The sequence below is a fragment of the Erpetoichthys calabaricus genome, chromosome 15 (assembly GCF_900747795.2).
Source record: "Erpetoichthys calabaricus chromosome 15, fErpCal1.3, whole genome shotgun sequence".
NCBI lineage: Eukaryota > Metazoa > Chordata > Cladistia > Polypteriformes > Polypteridae > Erpetoichthys > Erpetoichthys calabaricus.
The window spans coordinates 62,256,017-62,271,432 of NC_041408.2; the positions used below are offsets into that span (position 1 = coordinate 62,256,017).

Here is a 15,416-nt window from a genome sequence, read left to right on the forward strand (position 1 = left end):
CCTCCAACTGCAGGTTATTTCTGACACGCTATCTTAACCCTAAGTCATGTGGTCTGAGACTAGCTAATAGACTCTAGCCTCTTGTGTCCTTGAATTGCTTTATGCAGTTTTGAAAATGTAAAATTGTTACATTAGTTACAGAGACATGTAGAATCATTTTGTTTCCTGATGCGCTCCATCTAGACCCTGTTGTCCACCAGTTTTGGCTGCTTCCACTAAGTGTATACTTGAGCTAACTGTTCAAACTTTTTATAGCTGGGATAGGTGTTCTGAGACACAGGTGATGCTGGGATGTATTTTAGAATTACAGGAGGTGAAGTAAATGGTGTTGTACAAAGTGGTAGAAATGTATGTTTGTAGTAGCTGAAAAGAAAAAGCCTTGGAGACATTTGACATAGCAGTTTATACCAAATCCTATAATCTTGAATGTTCAAAAAATATAGGCAAAATGTAGACAGTGGCATTTAGGATCAAACCCTGCAGACTAAATGTGTCTGCTTCTTGAGAATTTACAGGCGGATTCAGTGCCTGCAGTGTGGAAGTGGGCACTTTTGACCATCATTGGCAGGAGTACCCTGTACACTAGCGTGCCTTGGCATTTTCTTTAGGCTTATTAATCTGCTCACAATGTGTCATGGCTTTCTTTGGGGGTATAACACTGATAAAGGGCTTGTTTTTTGGTATCCGGGTTAATTGGAATGTGTATTTAGGGGTTCTTTGTAAGACTTCTTTCTCTTTTTTTGTCTTTCAGCTTGTTCAAATGCATTTCCTTTCTAATCACTTAAAGCACAAAAAACAGAAGGGACTGTGCTGTGAATGGAATATCAGGCTCAGTTATAAACCAAAGGATTAAGTGCTTCCAGTTTAATATTCAAGTTGCTTTAGAAGCTTCTCCATGTATATCAATGTGCTCAGCTAATTGTTGTCCAACTTTCTGGTTTCAGAGCATGTTCTAAATTGATTTCCTAACTTTTGAAGTTGGACGACATTTTTATAAGAAATAAAGCTTTTGGGATAATATGGTCATTCTGATGAAGGATGTGAGTTGTCAATAAGGGGGAGATGTGTCTCCATTGAAGTTAGTGATCACTAAAGCCCCATTGACACCAGGACTTGATACAGCCTGCCCTTTTTCCATCCATGGATTACTGCTAATGAGTGCCCAGTTTGAGATTACAGTTTGTTTTTTAAGTGGTGTCATTATTATCATTGTCATCTACTTATTCCTGGGTTTTGAGTACTCTTCCCGTGTTCATATGTTTCTTTCTTCAGGTATATGGCTCCCAAATTCCAGATGTGAAGCTTATAGGTACATTGGTGACTTGGTGGCCTGGTGTAGGTGTTTGCTCCGAGTCCATAATTGGTTCCTGTTTTACACCAAATGTTGCTGTCATAGGCTTTGTCACTACACTGAACTGTTTAGTAACCGATGGATGCTTAAACTGCAGAATGTGAGCAAGGCACAGTTAATAAATAAATGTATATTAGGTTTTAAATATGTATGAGTCTTTTCTATCGTGATACAACACCCTACCATGAAACGAAAAGGAAAAAAATACAGCTTTTAAAGAAATTTTGCGGAAATTGTTACCTGAATACACCTCCTAGTTACTAATTGATATAGAAAATTTTACATTTAAATATTTATTAATAAACAATGATAAATATTTTAAAGAGTAGAAGCAAACAATGAGCAATTAGTAATTAATTAAAATTATATAACCGCAAAAATAAATTCGAAATTGGCAATGTGCTTAAAGGCTGGAAATACATGAAGACTTGAGGAAGGGAAAAGAAAGTAAGAAATTAATTATAAAATCTTAAATAACAAGAGTGAGAATAAATGTTAACTGCTAATACATTTTCCAAACTGTGTTACTAAGTTCTAAAGTTTAATTAATTCTGACTTTAAATTCTAAAAAGTTCTGCAAAACCTACAAACTAAAAACAACAAAATGTAATTCTAAATAGCAGTGCAAAATCTACTTTGAACACCCAAATAAGAAAAAAATAATTTTAAAATTTGAAATAATCTAAAAAGAACCAAACCAAAACACAAAAATGGGTACAAGGCAATGCCTGGGCACTGCCTTATTGCAGTGGTCTGTTTTTATTTGCTCTATCTTAATTCAAGTGGCTGAGTTGTACTTAATGTCAGCCCCTGTAAAATGAGCAGTAGTTAGGGGTCAGCCTCCCTTGGGGTGTGGCTTCAGTAACCACTCTGGAAAACAATAAGCAGGATTAACAACTAAATAGAGCCTCATTATAAATTTAAAATGAAGAGAGACGAATGAAGGAGGAGCCATGATTGGTGATAAATGTTCCATGAAGTTTGTTATATTGAACAGCTACAACAACAACAACATTTATTTATATAGCACATTTTCATACAAAAAGTAGCTCAAAGTGCTTTACATAATGAAGAAAAGAAGAATAAAAGACAAATAAGAAATTAAAATAAGACAACCTTAGTTAACATAAAAGGAGTAAGGTCCGATGGCCAGGGTGGACAGAAAAAAAAAAAAAAAAAAAAAAACTCCAGAAGGCTGGAGAAAAAAAATAAAATCTGTAGGGGTTCCAGGCCACGAGACCACCCAGTCCCCTTTGGGCATTCTACCTAACATAAATGAAATAGTCCTCTTTGTAGTTAGGGTTCTCACGGAGTCACTTGATGCTGATGGTTATACAGACTTCTGGCTTTTAATCCATCCATCATTGTTGGAACATCATGGTGCTTTGGGTAGATGGTGGTGGCACAAGCCACCACCAATAGGACACCGGAAAAGGAAACAGAAGAGAGAGTAGGGGTTAGTACAAATTTTGAATGAATAGTTATTATAATGAATTGGATATACAGTGTCAGGATTAAATTACAGTGAAGTTATGAGAAGGCCATGTTAAAGTAATGTGTTTTCAGTAGTTTTTTAAAGTGCTCCACTGTATTAGCCTGGCAAATTCCTACTGGCAGGCTATTCCAGATTTTAGGTGCATAACAGCAGAAGGCCGCCTCACCACTTCTTTTAAGTTTTGCTCTTGGAATTCTAAGGAGACACTCAGTTGAGGATCTGAGGTTGCGATTTGGAATATAAGGTGTCAGACATTCCGATATATAAGACGGGGCGAGATTATTTAAAGCTTTATAAACCATAAGCAGAATTTTAAAGTCAATTCTGAATGACACAGGTAACCAGTGTAGTGACATCAAAACTGGAGAAATGTGTTCGGATTTTCTTTTCCTGGTAAGGATTCTAGCAGCTGCATTCTGCACTAATTGCAAACGATTGATGTCTTTTTTGGGTAGTCCTGAGAGGAGTGCATTACAGTAATCTAGCCGACTAAAGACAAACGCATGAACTAATTTCTCTGCATCTTTCGATGATATAAGAGGTCTAACTTTTGCTATGTTCCTTAGGTGAAAAAATGCTGTCCTAGTGATCTTATTAATATGCGATTTAAAATTCAGATTACAATCAACGGTTACCCCTAAGCTTTTTACCTCCGATTTGACTTTTAATCCTAATGCATCCAGTTTATTTCTAACTAGCAAAATACCCGCGCTTCGCAGCGGAGAAATAGTGTGTTAAAGAGGTTCTGAAAAAAAAAAAAGGAAACATTTTAAAAATAACGTAACATGATTGTCAATGTAATTGTGTTGTCATTGTTATAAGTGTTGCTGTCTTTTATATATATATATATATATATATATATATATATATATATATATATATATATATATAATATACACACACACATAAACATATATATACATATACATATATATACATATCTACATATACACATATCTACATATATATACATATACACATCCACATATATATACATATATATATATATATATATATATATATATATATATATATATATATATACACATATCAACATATATATATATACACACATACATAAACACACACATATACATACACACACATTATATATATATATATATATATATATATATATATATATATATAGATCTGCACTGGCAATCGGAAGGTTGCCGGTTCGAATCCCGTCAATGCCATTAGGGACTCTGCTCTGTTGGGCCCTTAAGCAAGGCCCTTAACCTGCAATTGCTGAGCGCTTTGAGTAGTGAGAAAAGCGCTATATAAATGCAAAAAATTATTATTATTAAATTATATATATATATATATATACGTATACATATATACATATACATATACACACACAGACACATATATATACATAAATATTTACATATCTACATATATACACATCTACATATATATACACATATATATATACATATCTATATATATATATATGTAATTGTGTTGTCATTGTTATGAGTGTTGCTGTCATATATATATATATATATATATATATATATATATATATATATATATATATATATAGCAAAATACCCGCGCTTCGCAGCGGAGAAGTACTGTGTTAAAGAGGTTATGAAAAAGTAAAGGAAAATTTTAAAAATGACATATGTATATGTATATATGTATATGTATATATATATATATATATATATATGTCATTTTTAAAATTTTCCTTTACTTTTTCATAACCTCTTTAACACACTACTTCTCCGCTGCGAAGCGCGGGTATTTTGCTATATATATATATATATATATATATATATATATATATATATATATATATATATATATATATATATATATATATATACATATATATATATATATATATATATATATATATACATATACACACATACATGCAGTTTTAATAACACAGAAATGAATATAAACATTAACATCATTATCATATGAGAATATGAAGTAATATATAAGAAGCACATTTCATATAAATATAAATTATTAACAGTAAAATCTTCTTCTGTAATTTGCTACCGTGGCAATTTGTGTGTCTGTCCAGGATTTTAAATGACCTGTAGCTCGCAAACCGTTTCACCTATACACTTGAAATGTGGTACACATATAGTACGTCACGTCTACTATCCGCTTTATGGGTGATGATTGTTTTACTCTTTTTATGTTTATTTTATTTTATTGTAGAATCAACTCCTATCTGCGCACAGCAGGGCAGCCGTGAGCGGATGCGTATGGTGTATTCACTCCATGTTATCGTGCATTGCGCTGTCAGTGGTATTTTGATAAAAGAATTTGAACAACATATAAGAAGCGTATAAATTATTAAACAGTAAAACATTAACATTTAAGAAGTAAAGTTACATGAAGTACTACTGCAGTGCCTTCGGGTATACCTCATTTTTTGTTTGCCCATTACATGCTTAAATGTATACATTTTTTGGTGCACCTACCTGAGAACACGCGACATATAACCGAGCGTGGGAGAAGCATGGATTTTAAACACGCGTTGAGTTCATCTGCTGGTCTCCCTCGTGGAATAACTGGTAATGTTTGACTAAAATCTACAGCGAGTAAAACGACATTACCTCCTATTTTTTTTTTTACGATCTCTGAGATCTTGCTTTTTTCGGTTCAAGGCTTCATAAGCTCTTTTATGTTGTATGGTGTACTTATCCCAAACCATCATCTTTGAATGTTGCAAGACTTTCGCCTTGTATGTAGATCGGGGTAATTACATTCATTGCATTCCTAGTCTGAATCACAATCTGATTGTATGGGTGGTTACCTGGCACTGTAGGGTTGCCACCCGTCCTTTAAAATACGGAATCGTGCCGCGTTTGAGAATGAAATTGCGCGTCCCGTTTTGAATCAATACTGGACGGGATTTATCCCGTATTTTTTTTATCATTTTTTTTTTAAAGCAGCGTCTCATGCAAATCATCCCACACGCATTTTATGAAGATGCCTCCTTTCCTACTTTTGATTGGGTAATACTTGATGTCATCGTTAGTTTGATTGGTGTTTTTAACTGTCCACTGAGGAGGGCATGTCTTTTAAGTAGAGTCTGCAAAGTGTTGGCACTGAGATGTGGCGTCAGCGCCAGAGTTGAAGCCCCTAACGTTGCGGTCAGCAAGTCGGCTAACATCCGCCATGTGCCGTCTTTCAGTTGCGAGAAGCAGATCATAGAATGGTTGAAACTGTTGCCCCTAACGTTGCGCCACGGCGTGTGGTTCGTTTATACCTCGTGTCTTCTCATTAAACTTTTATCTCGCGAATATGTTATTGCAATCCGCAGCGAGAGCGTTTCTATAAACTTAATTTAAACTTACGTTTTACACCGTGCTTTGTTTCCCTTATGAACATGCTTGTATGCTTAACTCGCTCCGTTCTCAATTGTTTAATTAATTTTTTGCTCTTCGCTGTTTGCAGCTCTTCCTCCATTTCCCCCTACTTCGTTCTTTTATCTCACGAATATGTTATTGCAATCCTTAACGGGAGCGTTTCAATAAACTGATTGAAAATAGTTTTGCATTTACCTTTTTAGTAAAAGGCGAGCTTTTAAGCCTGAGAAATCACCCCGTAAATGCACACGTTTAATTGGACATGTGTTAATATGTATGGTTACACAGTATTAAAAGACAGTGAACAACATCAGTTACCTTTGTTCCCGCGTTTGATAAAAGGTGAGCTTTTAAGCCTGAGAAATCACCCCGTAAATGCACACGTTTAATTGCACATGTGTTAATATGTATGCTTACACAGTATTAAAAGACAGTCAAAAATTAACGTCATTTACCTTCGTTCCCGCGTGTGACTCGTGCTGTAAATCTCTTCCTTGTTTTTAGTTCACGTGATTACGTAGGAGGCGTGATGACGCGATACGTGACTCCGCCTCCTCCATTACAGTGTATGGACAAAAAATATGTTCCAGTTATGACCGTTACGCTTTGAATTTCGAAATGAAACCTGCCTAACTTTTGTAAGTAAGCTGTAAGGAATGAGCCTGCCAAATTTCAGCCTTCCACCTACACGGGAAGTTGGAGAATTAGTGATGAGTCAGTCAGTGAGTGAGTGAGTGAGTCAGTCAGTCAGTGAGGGCTTTGCCTTTTATTATTATAGATAGCCTCATTGTATCCATTATTGCCAATCACTAAGATTTCGGTTTTTTCTTTATTTAATTTGAGAAAGTTACTATTCATCCATTCTGAGATACAGGTTAGACATTGTGTTAGCGAATCAAGAGATTTGGGGTCATCAGGTGCTATTGATAAATACAGCTGTGTGTCATCAGCATAGCTGTGGTAGCTCACGTTATGTCCCGAGATAATCTGACCTAATGGAAGCATGTAGATTGAGAAGAGCAGCGGACCCAGGATAGAGCCTTGTGGAACACCATATAGAATATCATGTGTCTTTGAGTTATAATTACCACAACTAACAAAGAATTTTCTCCCTGCCAGGTAGGATTCAAACCAATTTAAGACACTGCCAGAGAGGCCCACCCATTGACTAAGGCGATTCTTAAGAATATTATGATCAATGGTGTCAAATGCGCCACTCAGATCTAAGAGGATGAGAACAGATAAATGGCCTCTGTCTGCATTTATCCGCAAGTCATTTACTACTTTAACGAGTGCAGTTTCTGTGCTGTGATTTGTTCTAAAACCTGACTGAAATTTATCAAGAATAGCATGTTTATTGAGGTGCTCATTTAACTGCATAATGACTGCCTTCTCTAGAATTTTACTTAAGAAAGGCAGGTTAGAGATGGGTCTATAATTTTCAAGAGCAGAGGGGTCGAGATTATTTTTCTTAAGTAGGGGTTTAACTACCGCAGTCTTAAGACAGTCTGGGAAGACCCCCGTATCTAATGACGAATTTACTATGTCAAGAACATTATCACTAAGCACACCCGATACTTCTTTGAAAAAATTTGTTGGTATTGGGTCAAGGGCACAGGTCGATGGTTTCATTTGAGAAATTATTTTATGTAAATCAGGTAAATCTATCCTAGTGAAAGACTCTAATTTATTTATTATGGAGTACTGGGGTTTTGGAGGATCCTTAGTGTTGGGGAGATATACTATGTTATTTCTAATATCATTAATTTTTTGATTGAAAAATACAGCGATAGCCTCACAGGTTTTACTGGAAGTACTTAGGAGGCATTCCTTTGAGTTACCTGGGTTTAATAGATGATCAAATGTCGAAAATAAGACTCTGGGATTACTAGCATTGTTATTTATAATCTTAGAGAAATAGCAGCGCCTCTCAAGACGGACTGTGTTATTGTATTCTGTTATTTTAACTTTTAATATCTCATAGTCAATAGTTAGTTTAGTCTTCCTCCATTTACGCTCAGCTCTACGGCATGTTCTCTTTAAATCAGACACTCTTTGGGTCTTCCAATGTATAACAATGCTAGAAGATTTTTTAACTGTCTTTTCAGGTGCAACTATGTCAACAGCAGCCCTCACTTTAGTATTAAATCTTTCCACCTTACTATTTACATTCTCCTCGCTATTATAGTTGGCACCATAAACGGACTGATTGGTTAGAATGTTTGTAAGTTTTAAAGTTGCTGATGAGTCAAAGAAGCGTTTTTTAACAATATGCTTCTCATGAGTGTTTTCTATCATTATTTCTATATTAAATAGTAGAAGAAAATGGTCTGAAAGACCCGTATCAATGACCTGTTTTATATCAACTTTTAGTCCTTTAGTAATTACTAAGTCTAACGTATGACCTGCTTTATGTGTAGGCTGATTAACGAGCTGTCTCAAATCAAAAGAGTCCAGGAGGTTCATAAATTCTTTTACTTTTTGGTCACATTGATTATCTACATGAAAATTAAAGTCGCCGACTATTAAGAGTGCGTCATAGTTCGTAATTAAGATTGACATCAAGTCAGAGAATTCCTCAAAAAAAGACGCGTTGAATTTAGGAGGTCTATACACGGATAATACTAGAACGTGAGAATCTCCCTGAATAACAATGGCGAGATACTCAAAAGACTTGAACTTACCAAAACTGATATTTTTACATTTTAACCTGCTAGAGTAAATGTTTGCTAATCCGCCACCTCTCTTTCCTTGGCGATCAGCACGAGTAAAACTGTAATCCGGAGGCGCAGATTCGATTAAAACAGCTGCGCCATCTGAGCTAAGCCACATTTCACTTAGTGCAATAAAATCTATTTTTTTATCACTAATAATGTCGTTGATAAAAAACGTCTTGTTAGTTAAAGCTCTAATATTTAATAGTGCCATATTCAATGTTTCGGAGGAGCAGAGATGAATACTATGTGCGTTATTGATATAGGGAACAGGAATTAAGTTATTTTTATTAGCGCCGCTCTGTGTGTATTTTTTGTTTAATCTATGATCTGTTTTTACAGCTGAACTGTAAAGTGCATGGCTGCTCCTTCTGGCTAATTTTCTAGTAATAATTCACTGGTTGACCACAGGCTGTTTGCTTCTAGTGATCCAGTTATAGAAATATAGCATGTAAGATGGGTTGAAATCTAAATAATTACCATATATTAACATTTGCAGTGCACCATCTATTGGAATGTACTGTATTTTGTAATGCCTGTAGTAGTAAAATGCATTGCATTTGTCCTTCCAACAGATGGCATATCTGTTATATGCCATTTGGTATTGCATTCGTAAAAGCATTGCTAATGCTTGTAATGTACCACCTGTTGGATAATGGACACAGAGCAACTGGACACACAGATACAAACATTTGTCTTTTTATTAAAGTCGGTGGGGTGTCTAGATTGCTGAAACTATAAACAAAAATTAGGTGTTCTGTGTGGCTTTTTATGTCATAGGATTTACTCCAATTTTTGCCTCACTTGCTCAGGTCAAACATCCTTTTGTATTTAGTTTAACTTGACTTTCTTTTACCTCATACACCCCACTGTTGCATTGCACATTGTCATTAGGTGAAGGAATTACCGACTCCAAATAAAATATTAAGATGCCAACCAGTTTGTCACGTTTAATTCATAACAGTCCTTTAAAATAAAACAGGCACATATTGGCACAACAAAGGGTCTACAAAACAAGAAAATCAAAATGTAGCCTCTTGAGGCAAAGGTTAAATGGTTTTCTTGACCAGATCTGAGGAGCTCCAACAGGCGATCTGCTCAGGCCAAAAGAAACACATCTCCTTTCGGAATGTCCAAGCTTTATAGGGCTTTGACAGAAAGGAACAGGGTCAGTTGCCTTCATTGGGCATCTTCTTGGCCCTTTGGACAGAAAGGGAGATGACATTGTTATCAATGGAGCTCTGTCTCATCCCAGAGTGGTGTTGGATATTTCAGATTAGTCTACTTATTTTTAAATATTTTTGTAGTGATCCCTCTCACAGCAGAAAAGCATTAAACATCATACAAAAAAGCATTAAACTGACCAAAAGAGTAAAATAATAAAATAAAAAGCAAAAGTGCAGAACTGGGTACATGACACCAAACAAGAGAGCAACATTAGCATATGACTTGAATGAGACTTTTTTTGAACTAGAATGTTTAAAATAAAGGTGCTTCATTAGCAGGCACCGTAGAATTTCAGAAAGCATGTGGTAACTTTTTGGATAGCACAGGACACAGTTTTTTATACTGAACTTAAGTATGATACGGTTGATTGACTCCTGGAGGGAAACAAGAGTGTCAATTCACGGTAGTAGCCCAATTTTGGGATTGTAGAATTGGTTATGTGGTGGAAGAAGAAGTGAGATGTGAACTTTAGGTAGAGCTGCATCTATGGGTTAGTTGGTTTTCAGTTTCAGTGGTGTGAGGCCCCTCTGGGGCTGCTGGTTTTTATTCCACGCAAATTCTGCTTTTAATTGGATTCTGACATTAATTAGCAAGCTGCCTATTCCCACGTTGTTTTATTTTTGTATTAATTTAAACATTACAAACTGGATATGCTAAAAGTATACTGAATGACCTAAGAATTAATGTGTGCTAGATTGTTAAGAATGAATTATTTTTGCCTTCTAATAGTTTGTTCTTTTTTAATGTTCTGGTTATTTAAATTATTATTTACTAATAAGCACACAAGTTGCTAAAACTGAAATAGCTGGCCATTAGCATTTGACATTGTTTTCACGGGTGTATCTGTTCAGCTCATCAGTAATTATCAGTAGTCAAATACAATTAAGAGAGCAAACTCCAGAAAATGTGAAAGTGACAAAACAAAGTTAAACATTGAAAGAGAGAGCAAAAAAATGCAAATATATTCTAACAATGTAAATTTCTCCAGATTGTACTTTCTGATTGCAAAATGAGAAGGAAAATTAAATAACATCAGTTAATTGCAAAATGACTCACTGATTGTGAAATTGGTTGGAACAAAAACCTACAACCATGGGAGGTCCTCCCGGACTGAACTTGAATACCCCTGCTTGGATGGTATGCCTAAATAGAAATCCATTTTGTTACAAACAACTCTTTTGAGTTTTTGTTGTAAAGTGTCCATTGGGGAACACTGGATTAAAAATCTAGTCTTTAACGTAGCTTGCTGAGTGGAATACAAGGAACTTGGGAGCTATCATGGCCGTAAATGTCGTGTCCAGTGTTGTATCTATTCCTGAATTATTGTGCTGGGCAGCACAGTGGATCATTGGTAATCATTGCTTCCTCACAGCCCCAGAACACTGGGCTCAGATCATAAATGGTTAAGGTGACTAGAAACTTAAAATAGGCCCGCAATGAGTAAGTGTTGGTATACAAACGACCGTATTCTATGATCATTAGGGGACTCCTTGAAGGACATTTCAGTGCGGCGAAGTGCAGCAAATGAATGGAAAGATGTTTCTTTACCCACTCTTCCACAGAGATCCAGATAGCTGGGTTTTACATCCTGGCCTGAGCTCTGTTTGTGTAAAGTATGCACATTCTCTTCATATCCTTATTTTTGTTTCATTCCTAAAGCCTAAACATGGATGTGATAAGTTAATTGCCGAATTTAAATTGGTCTGGTGTGATTGAGTGTGCCTTGCTGTGGCTTAACACCCTATCAGGGATTGGAAGGCAGTCTGCAATAGGCTTTGAACTCCGAAGTTTCCAAGACAATCCCTGACTGTGACTTGCTCTGTAACTAAGTCACTTAACCCTCTAAAAATGTGAACATGTATGTACACAGAACCTGAGATGTTATTTTAGCCTACAAAGCTACAAAATAAAAGTCTATTTATGTATATGTGCCCATTGCTACCTGGATATGCCCTGCTTCCCTCCTACCCTAAAGTGTAGACTAAGCAATTCAATAAAAAGATGGATTGTCCTTTGCTCCAGGTTCCCAAATAAATTGCATAAAAAGTTACTTGTTTGTATTGTGTATGGCATTAAAGATGACTTACTGAAGAATGGAGACAAAATTGGGTTTGATGTTGGCAGGACAGCTTTCGTCAGTTACGCGTATATGAATGTGAGGTGAAGTTCCCCCTACAGTTGTGCATTGGCCATCTCTTCAAACCAAAGACCTATCAAGCTGCCTTTCACATTGAGGCTGCATAGTGAGCAACTCAGAAACTAGATTGTTTCACTTCTGCTGGGCTTTTATACTGTCATGAGGGGCATAACTTGCTAAACCTGGCTGTTTCTAAATGTTATCTCTATGCTTTATAGATGGATTTTGCCATGTCATAACCTTCATGCCGTTGAGTAAAATGACACCATAATTTTTTTTTTGTCAGTTGCCATTGACAGTACAGTGGCCATGCTTAAAGCTTGATTACAGCTACAAGTGTTGGTCTAAGATGTCAAAATTGTTATTAAGTTTAACTGTTTGCAACTCATTTTGTTTTGGATGTATTACAGTTAATTATTTTTCCTTTCCTTTAATGGCTCAGCAGTACCAGGACCCAAACATACAAGGTGTTGTTTATGAATTAAACAGCTATATGGAGCAGAGGCTGGACACAGGAGGCGACAACAAACTACTCCTCTATGAGTTGTGTAACATCATCAAAACAGGTAAATTTCTTTACTGTCAAAGATGTACTTGTTTGACTGGGATCACACTGCCCTTGAAGTCCTGCCTGGTTAAATTCCCTGAATTCCTAGCATAAAGGCACATTATACACGTACATATTTGTAGTTCCTGTATGTTTTACTGCTTATACTGAATAGATATAGTGCTGCTCTGCATTTATTTTAGAATGTCCAAGGTTGTGGTAAGTTGGCATACCCAGCAGCTTTGGGTGTGATCTAGGAACCAGCCTTGGATGAAGTATAAGACATACTCACACCTACAATTTAAAAGTCAATTTAAAATTACCGCTAACTTTCTTGCATGTTAGGGTGTACGAGGGAACTGAAGTACCATGAACTCCTGTCCTTTGATCTGTGAAGAGTTACATTCAGTAATTGCACCCTAGTTCCATCCTATAGTCCTTCTTATATGCATGGGTTGCCCCGAACGTTTTTCAAAACAGTTCTTATTGTGAATAATTTATCCCAGAACTGTTTGACATACTCCATCCACTTCAGGTGTCGCGTCCCAACATCAAACAAAAGCACACATTCCTCTTTTTGCATCAGTCCACCTTCATTATTTAGGGCTTAGTCCCATCTGTGGTGTTTAGCAATGTTATGTTTTGTTATATTATGATGTTAAATAAGTGCTGCCACTGAGCATTTTACAATATTAGGTAGGGTTTTCTGAATGTCAATATGTCAGACAACACACTAATTGTAGGTTTAGGGTTCAGAATATATTCAGTAAGAAGTGACTTGAAATTACTGCTTCATCCTGGATAAATGAAAGGAAGCCATGGAATTACAAAAATATTTGGAGCAATGTTTAATGGTACAGTTTGTTAAATTAAAATGATGAAACTTTATAGCATTTTCTCTTTCTTTTCATTCATAACTCATAGAAAAATAACTTTTTTTTTTCTTTTTAACAGCTACTAAAGCTGATAGTTTTGCACTTTACTCTCTGGGAGACTGCAACAACGTAAGTAGTCAATCGTCATTTCTAATTTGCAATTCTATTAATGGCGATTATTAACAGCCAAGAAGGGACATTTTAAAATTTATTGTATGTTTTGGTGGGCAAGTCAGATTTGTACTTCACATACCGGCAAACATCAGCTGGTGTGGGGTCAAAGTAAAACACCACAAAACTATTCCGCACCACTCATGCATCATGTCAGGCGTCAGGATAAACGTCAGCTGTCTGCCCACAAAGATATGACCTGTACAAAGCAAAAGCAGACAGCTACATTTTGTCAAAGGTTTATTCACACTTTTGTGCACATGGAAGCCATATGATCTTGTTGCAAAAGAAAACCCACTTTACATCCTCCATCCATTACACATAGTACATACCCTTTTGTAGCTCACCCCTATAATTCCCCCAATAGAGTCCAAAAAGACAGCATTTAATATCATGGCTAATCCTTCTTTATATTCAAAATATATTGTATATATTGTGATGTCCTGCATGTTTCACAAATTGCTCATTAGAATGTATTAAATTGTCATAATTCACTTCCTTTCACTGTTTTTGAGTTTTAGAGCAGTCAATAGAACGATAAACTTTTCTCACTTTTTAAATGTAGTATTTGGCTTTACTTGAACCCCTCTTCATCCAAAGTATAAAATGGACATTCACTGTTTGTGAGCTAGCACAGTAATGATATAGATGTACACAGTTCAATCTTATTGGTGAACCCAATTATCAATTTTTTTTCAGTTCCATATCATAATCCAATCTGTATTTTGTAATACCTTTCATATGATATTTTAGCCGAGTATTATATCCAGTTGAAAATTCCTAAATTATTGTATTATTGATTTACATGTACACTCCGCAATACTTACCTGCTTCAAACTCACTCATGAGTCATTCTCTTCACAAACACTGCCACAGTGCACCTAACCCAGAATGCACTGCTCTATATGCTCCATGTCACCATATTCTCACAGACATGTCTGCAACACATTAACGGTGGCTGAGGCTGGCTCCCTCAGCTTTAACTCTTTCAGGGCAGATGTCGACTTTTGTCGGAATTCAGGGGTAGAGGACGGTAATCAGCTGTAAAGTGTGACAAAACTCGCCGTTATGTTTTAGTTCAACTCTCTATAAAGTTAGCTCGGTTGATTTGACCGAGATTTCTTGCACGTGCGTGAGTAGTGAAGAGCAAACCACCCCTCGCATGGCGTCGACATCTGACGAGAGACCAAAGCGAAATACTCCGTGGACGACGTCTTGCGTATCACATCGCTGAGTCGGACTCTGAGTTGTCGGATTTTGATGTAAGTGATCTGGAGGTCGAAAACAAAAGTGAAGGGACCAGCATCAGCTGATCGTGTAGCTAATGTGCCTACGCCAACGTTTACTAGGGAAGACTTACGATAACATAACCAGATTGGGGTTAGGCATTAGGGTAGGGGACTGACGGACACTGGTTCACTGACCCATGAATAATATCAATTAATTTTAACTTATTTCATTGTCCCAAGATTAGTATTTTATTTTTCATTTAGCCCGTCCGGATATTTTGTTTCTAAAAACTCAATCCATTCATTCTCCCTTTTCAGGTGTAAAG

The 15,416-nt window shown here is 36.2% G+C and overlaps 2 protein-coding genes across 3 annotated transcripts in view; one reads left to right on the top strand and one right to left on the bottom strand.

The window, feature by feature from the left end:
• The window catches only part of LOC114666111 (protein quaking), a 1,435,209-nt gene that overhangs the window by 589,369 nt on the left and 830,424 nt on the right, over nt 1-15,416 (bottom strand). The gene's annotated exons all lie outside the window — the stretch shown is intronic.
• Nucleotides 1-15,416, top strand: part of pde10a (phosphodiesterase 10A) — a 357,319-nt gene that overhangs the window by 264,150 nt on the left and 77,753 nt on the right. For both annotated transcript variants that reach the window (XM_051919349.1, XM_028820278.2), the window contains exons 4-5: nt 12,714-12,834; nt 13,770-13,819. In XM_051919349.1, the coding sequence (XP_051775309.1) occupies nt 12,714-12,834; nt 13,770-13,819 (171 nt within the window). The remainder of the gene's footprint in view (nt 1-12,713; nt 12,835-13,769; nt 13,820-15,416) is intronic.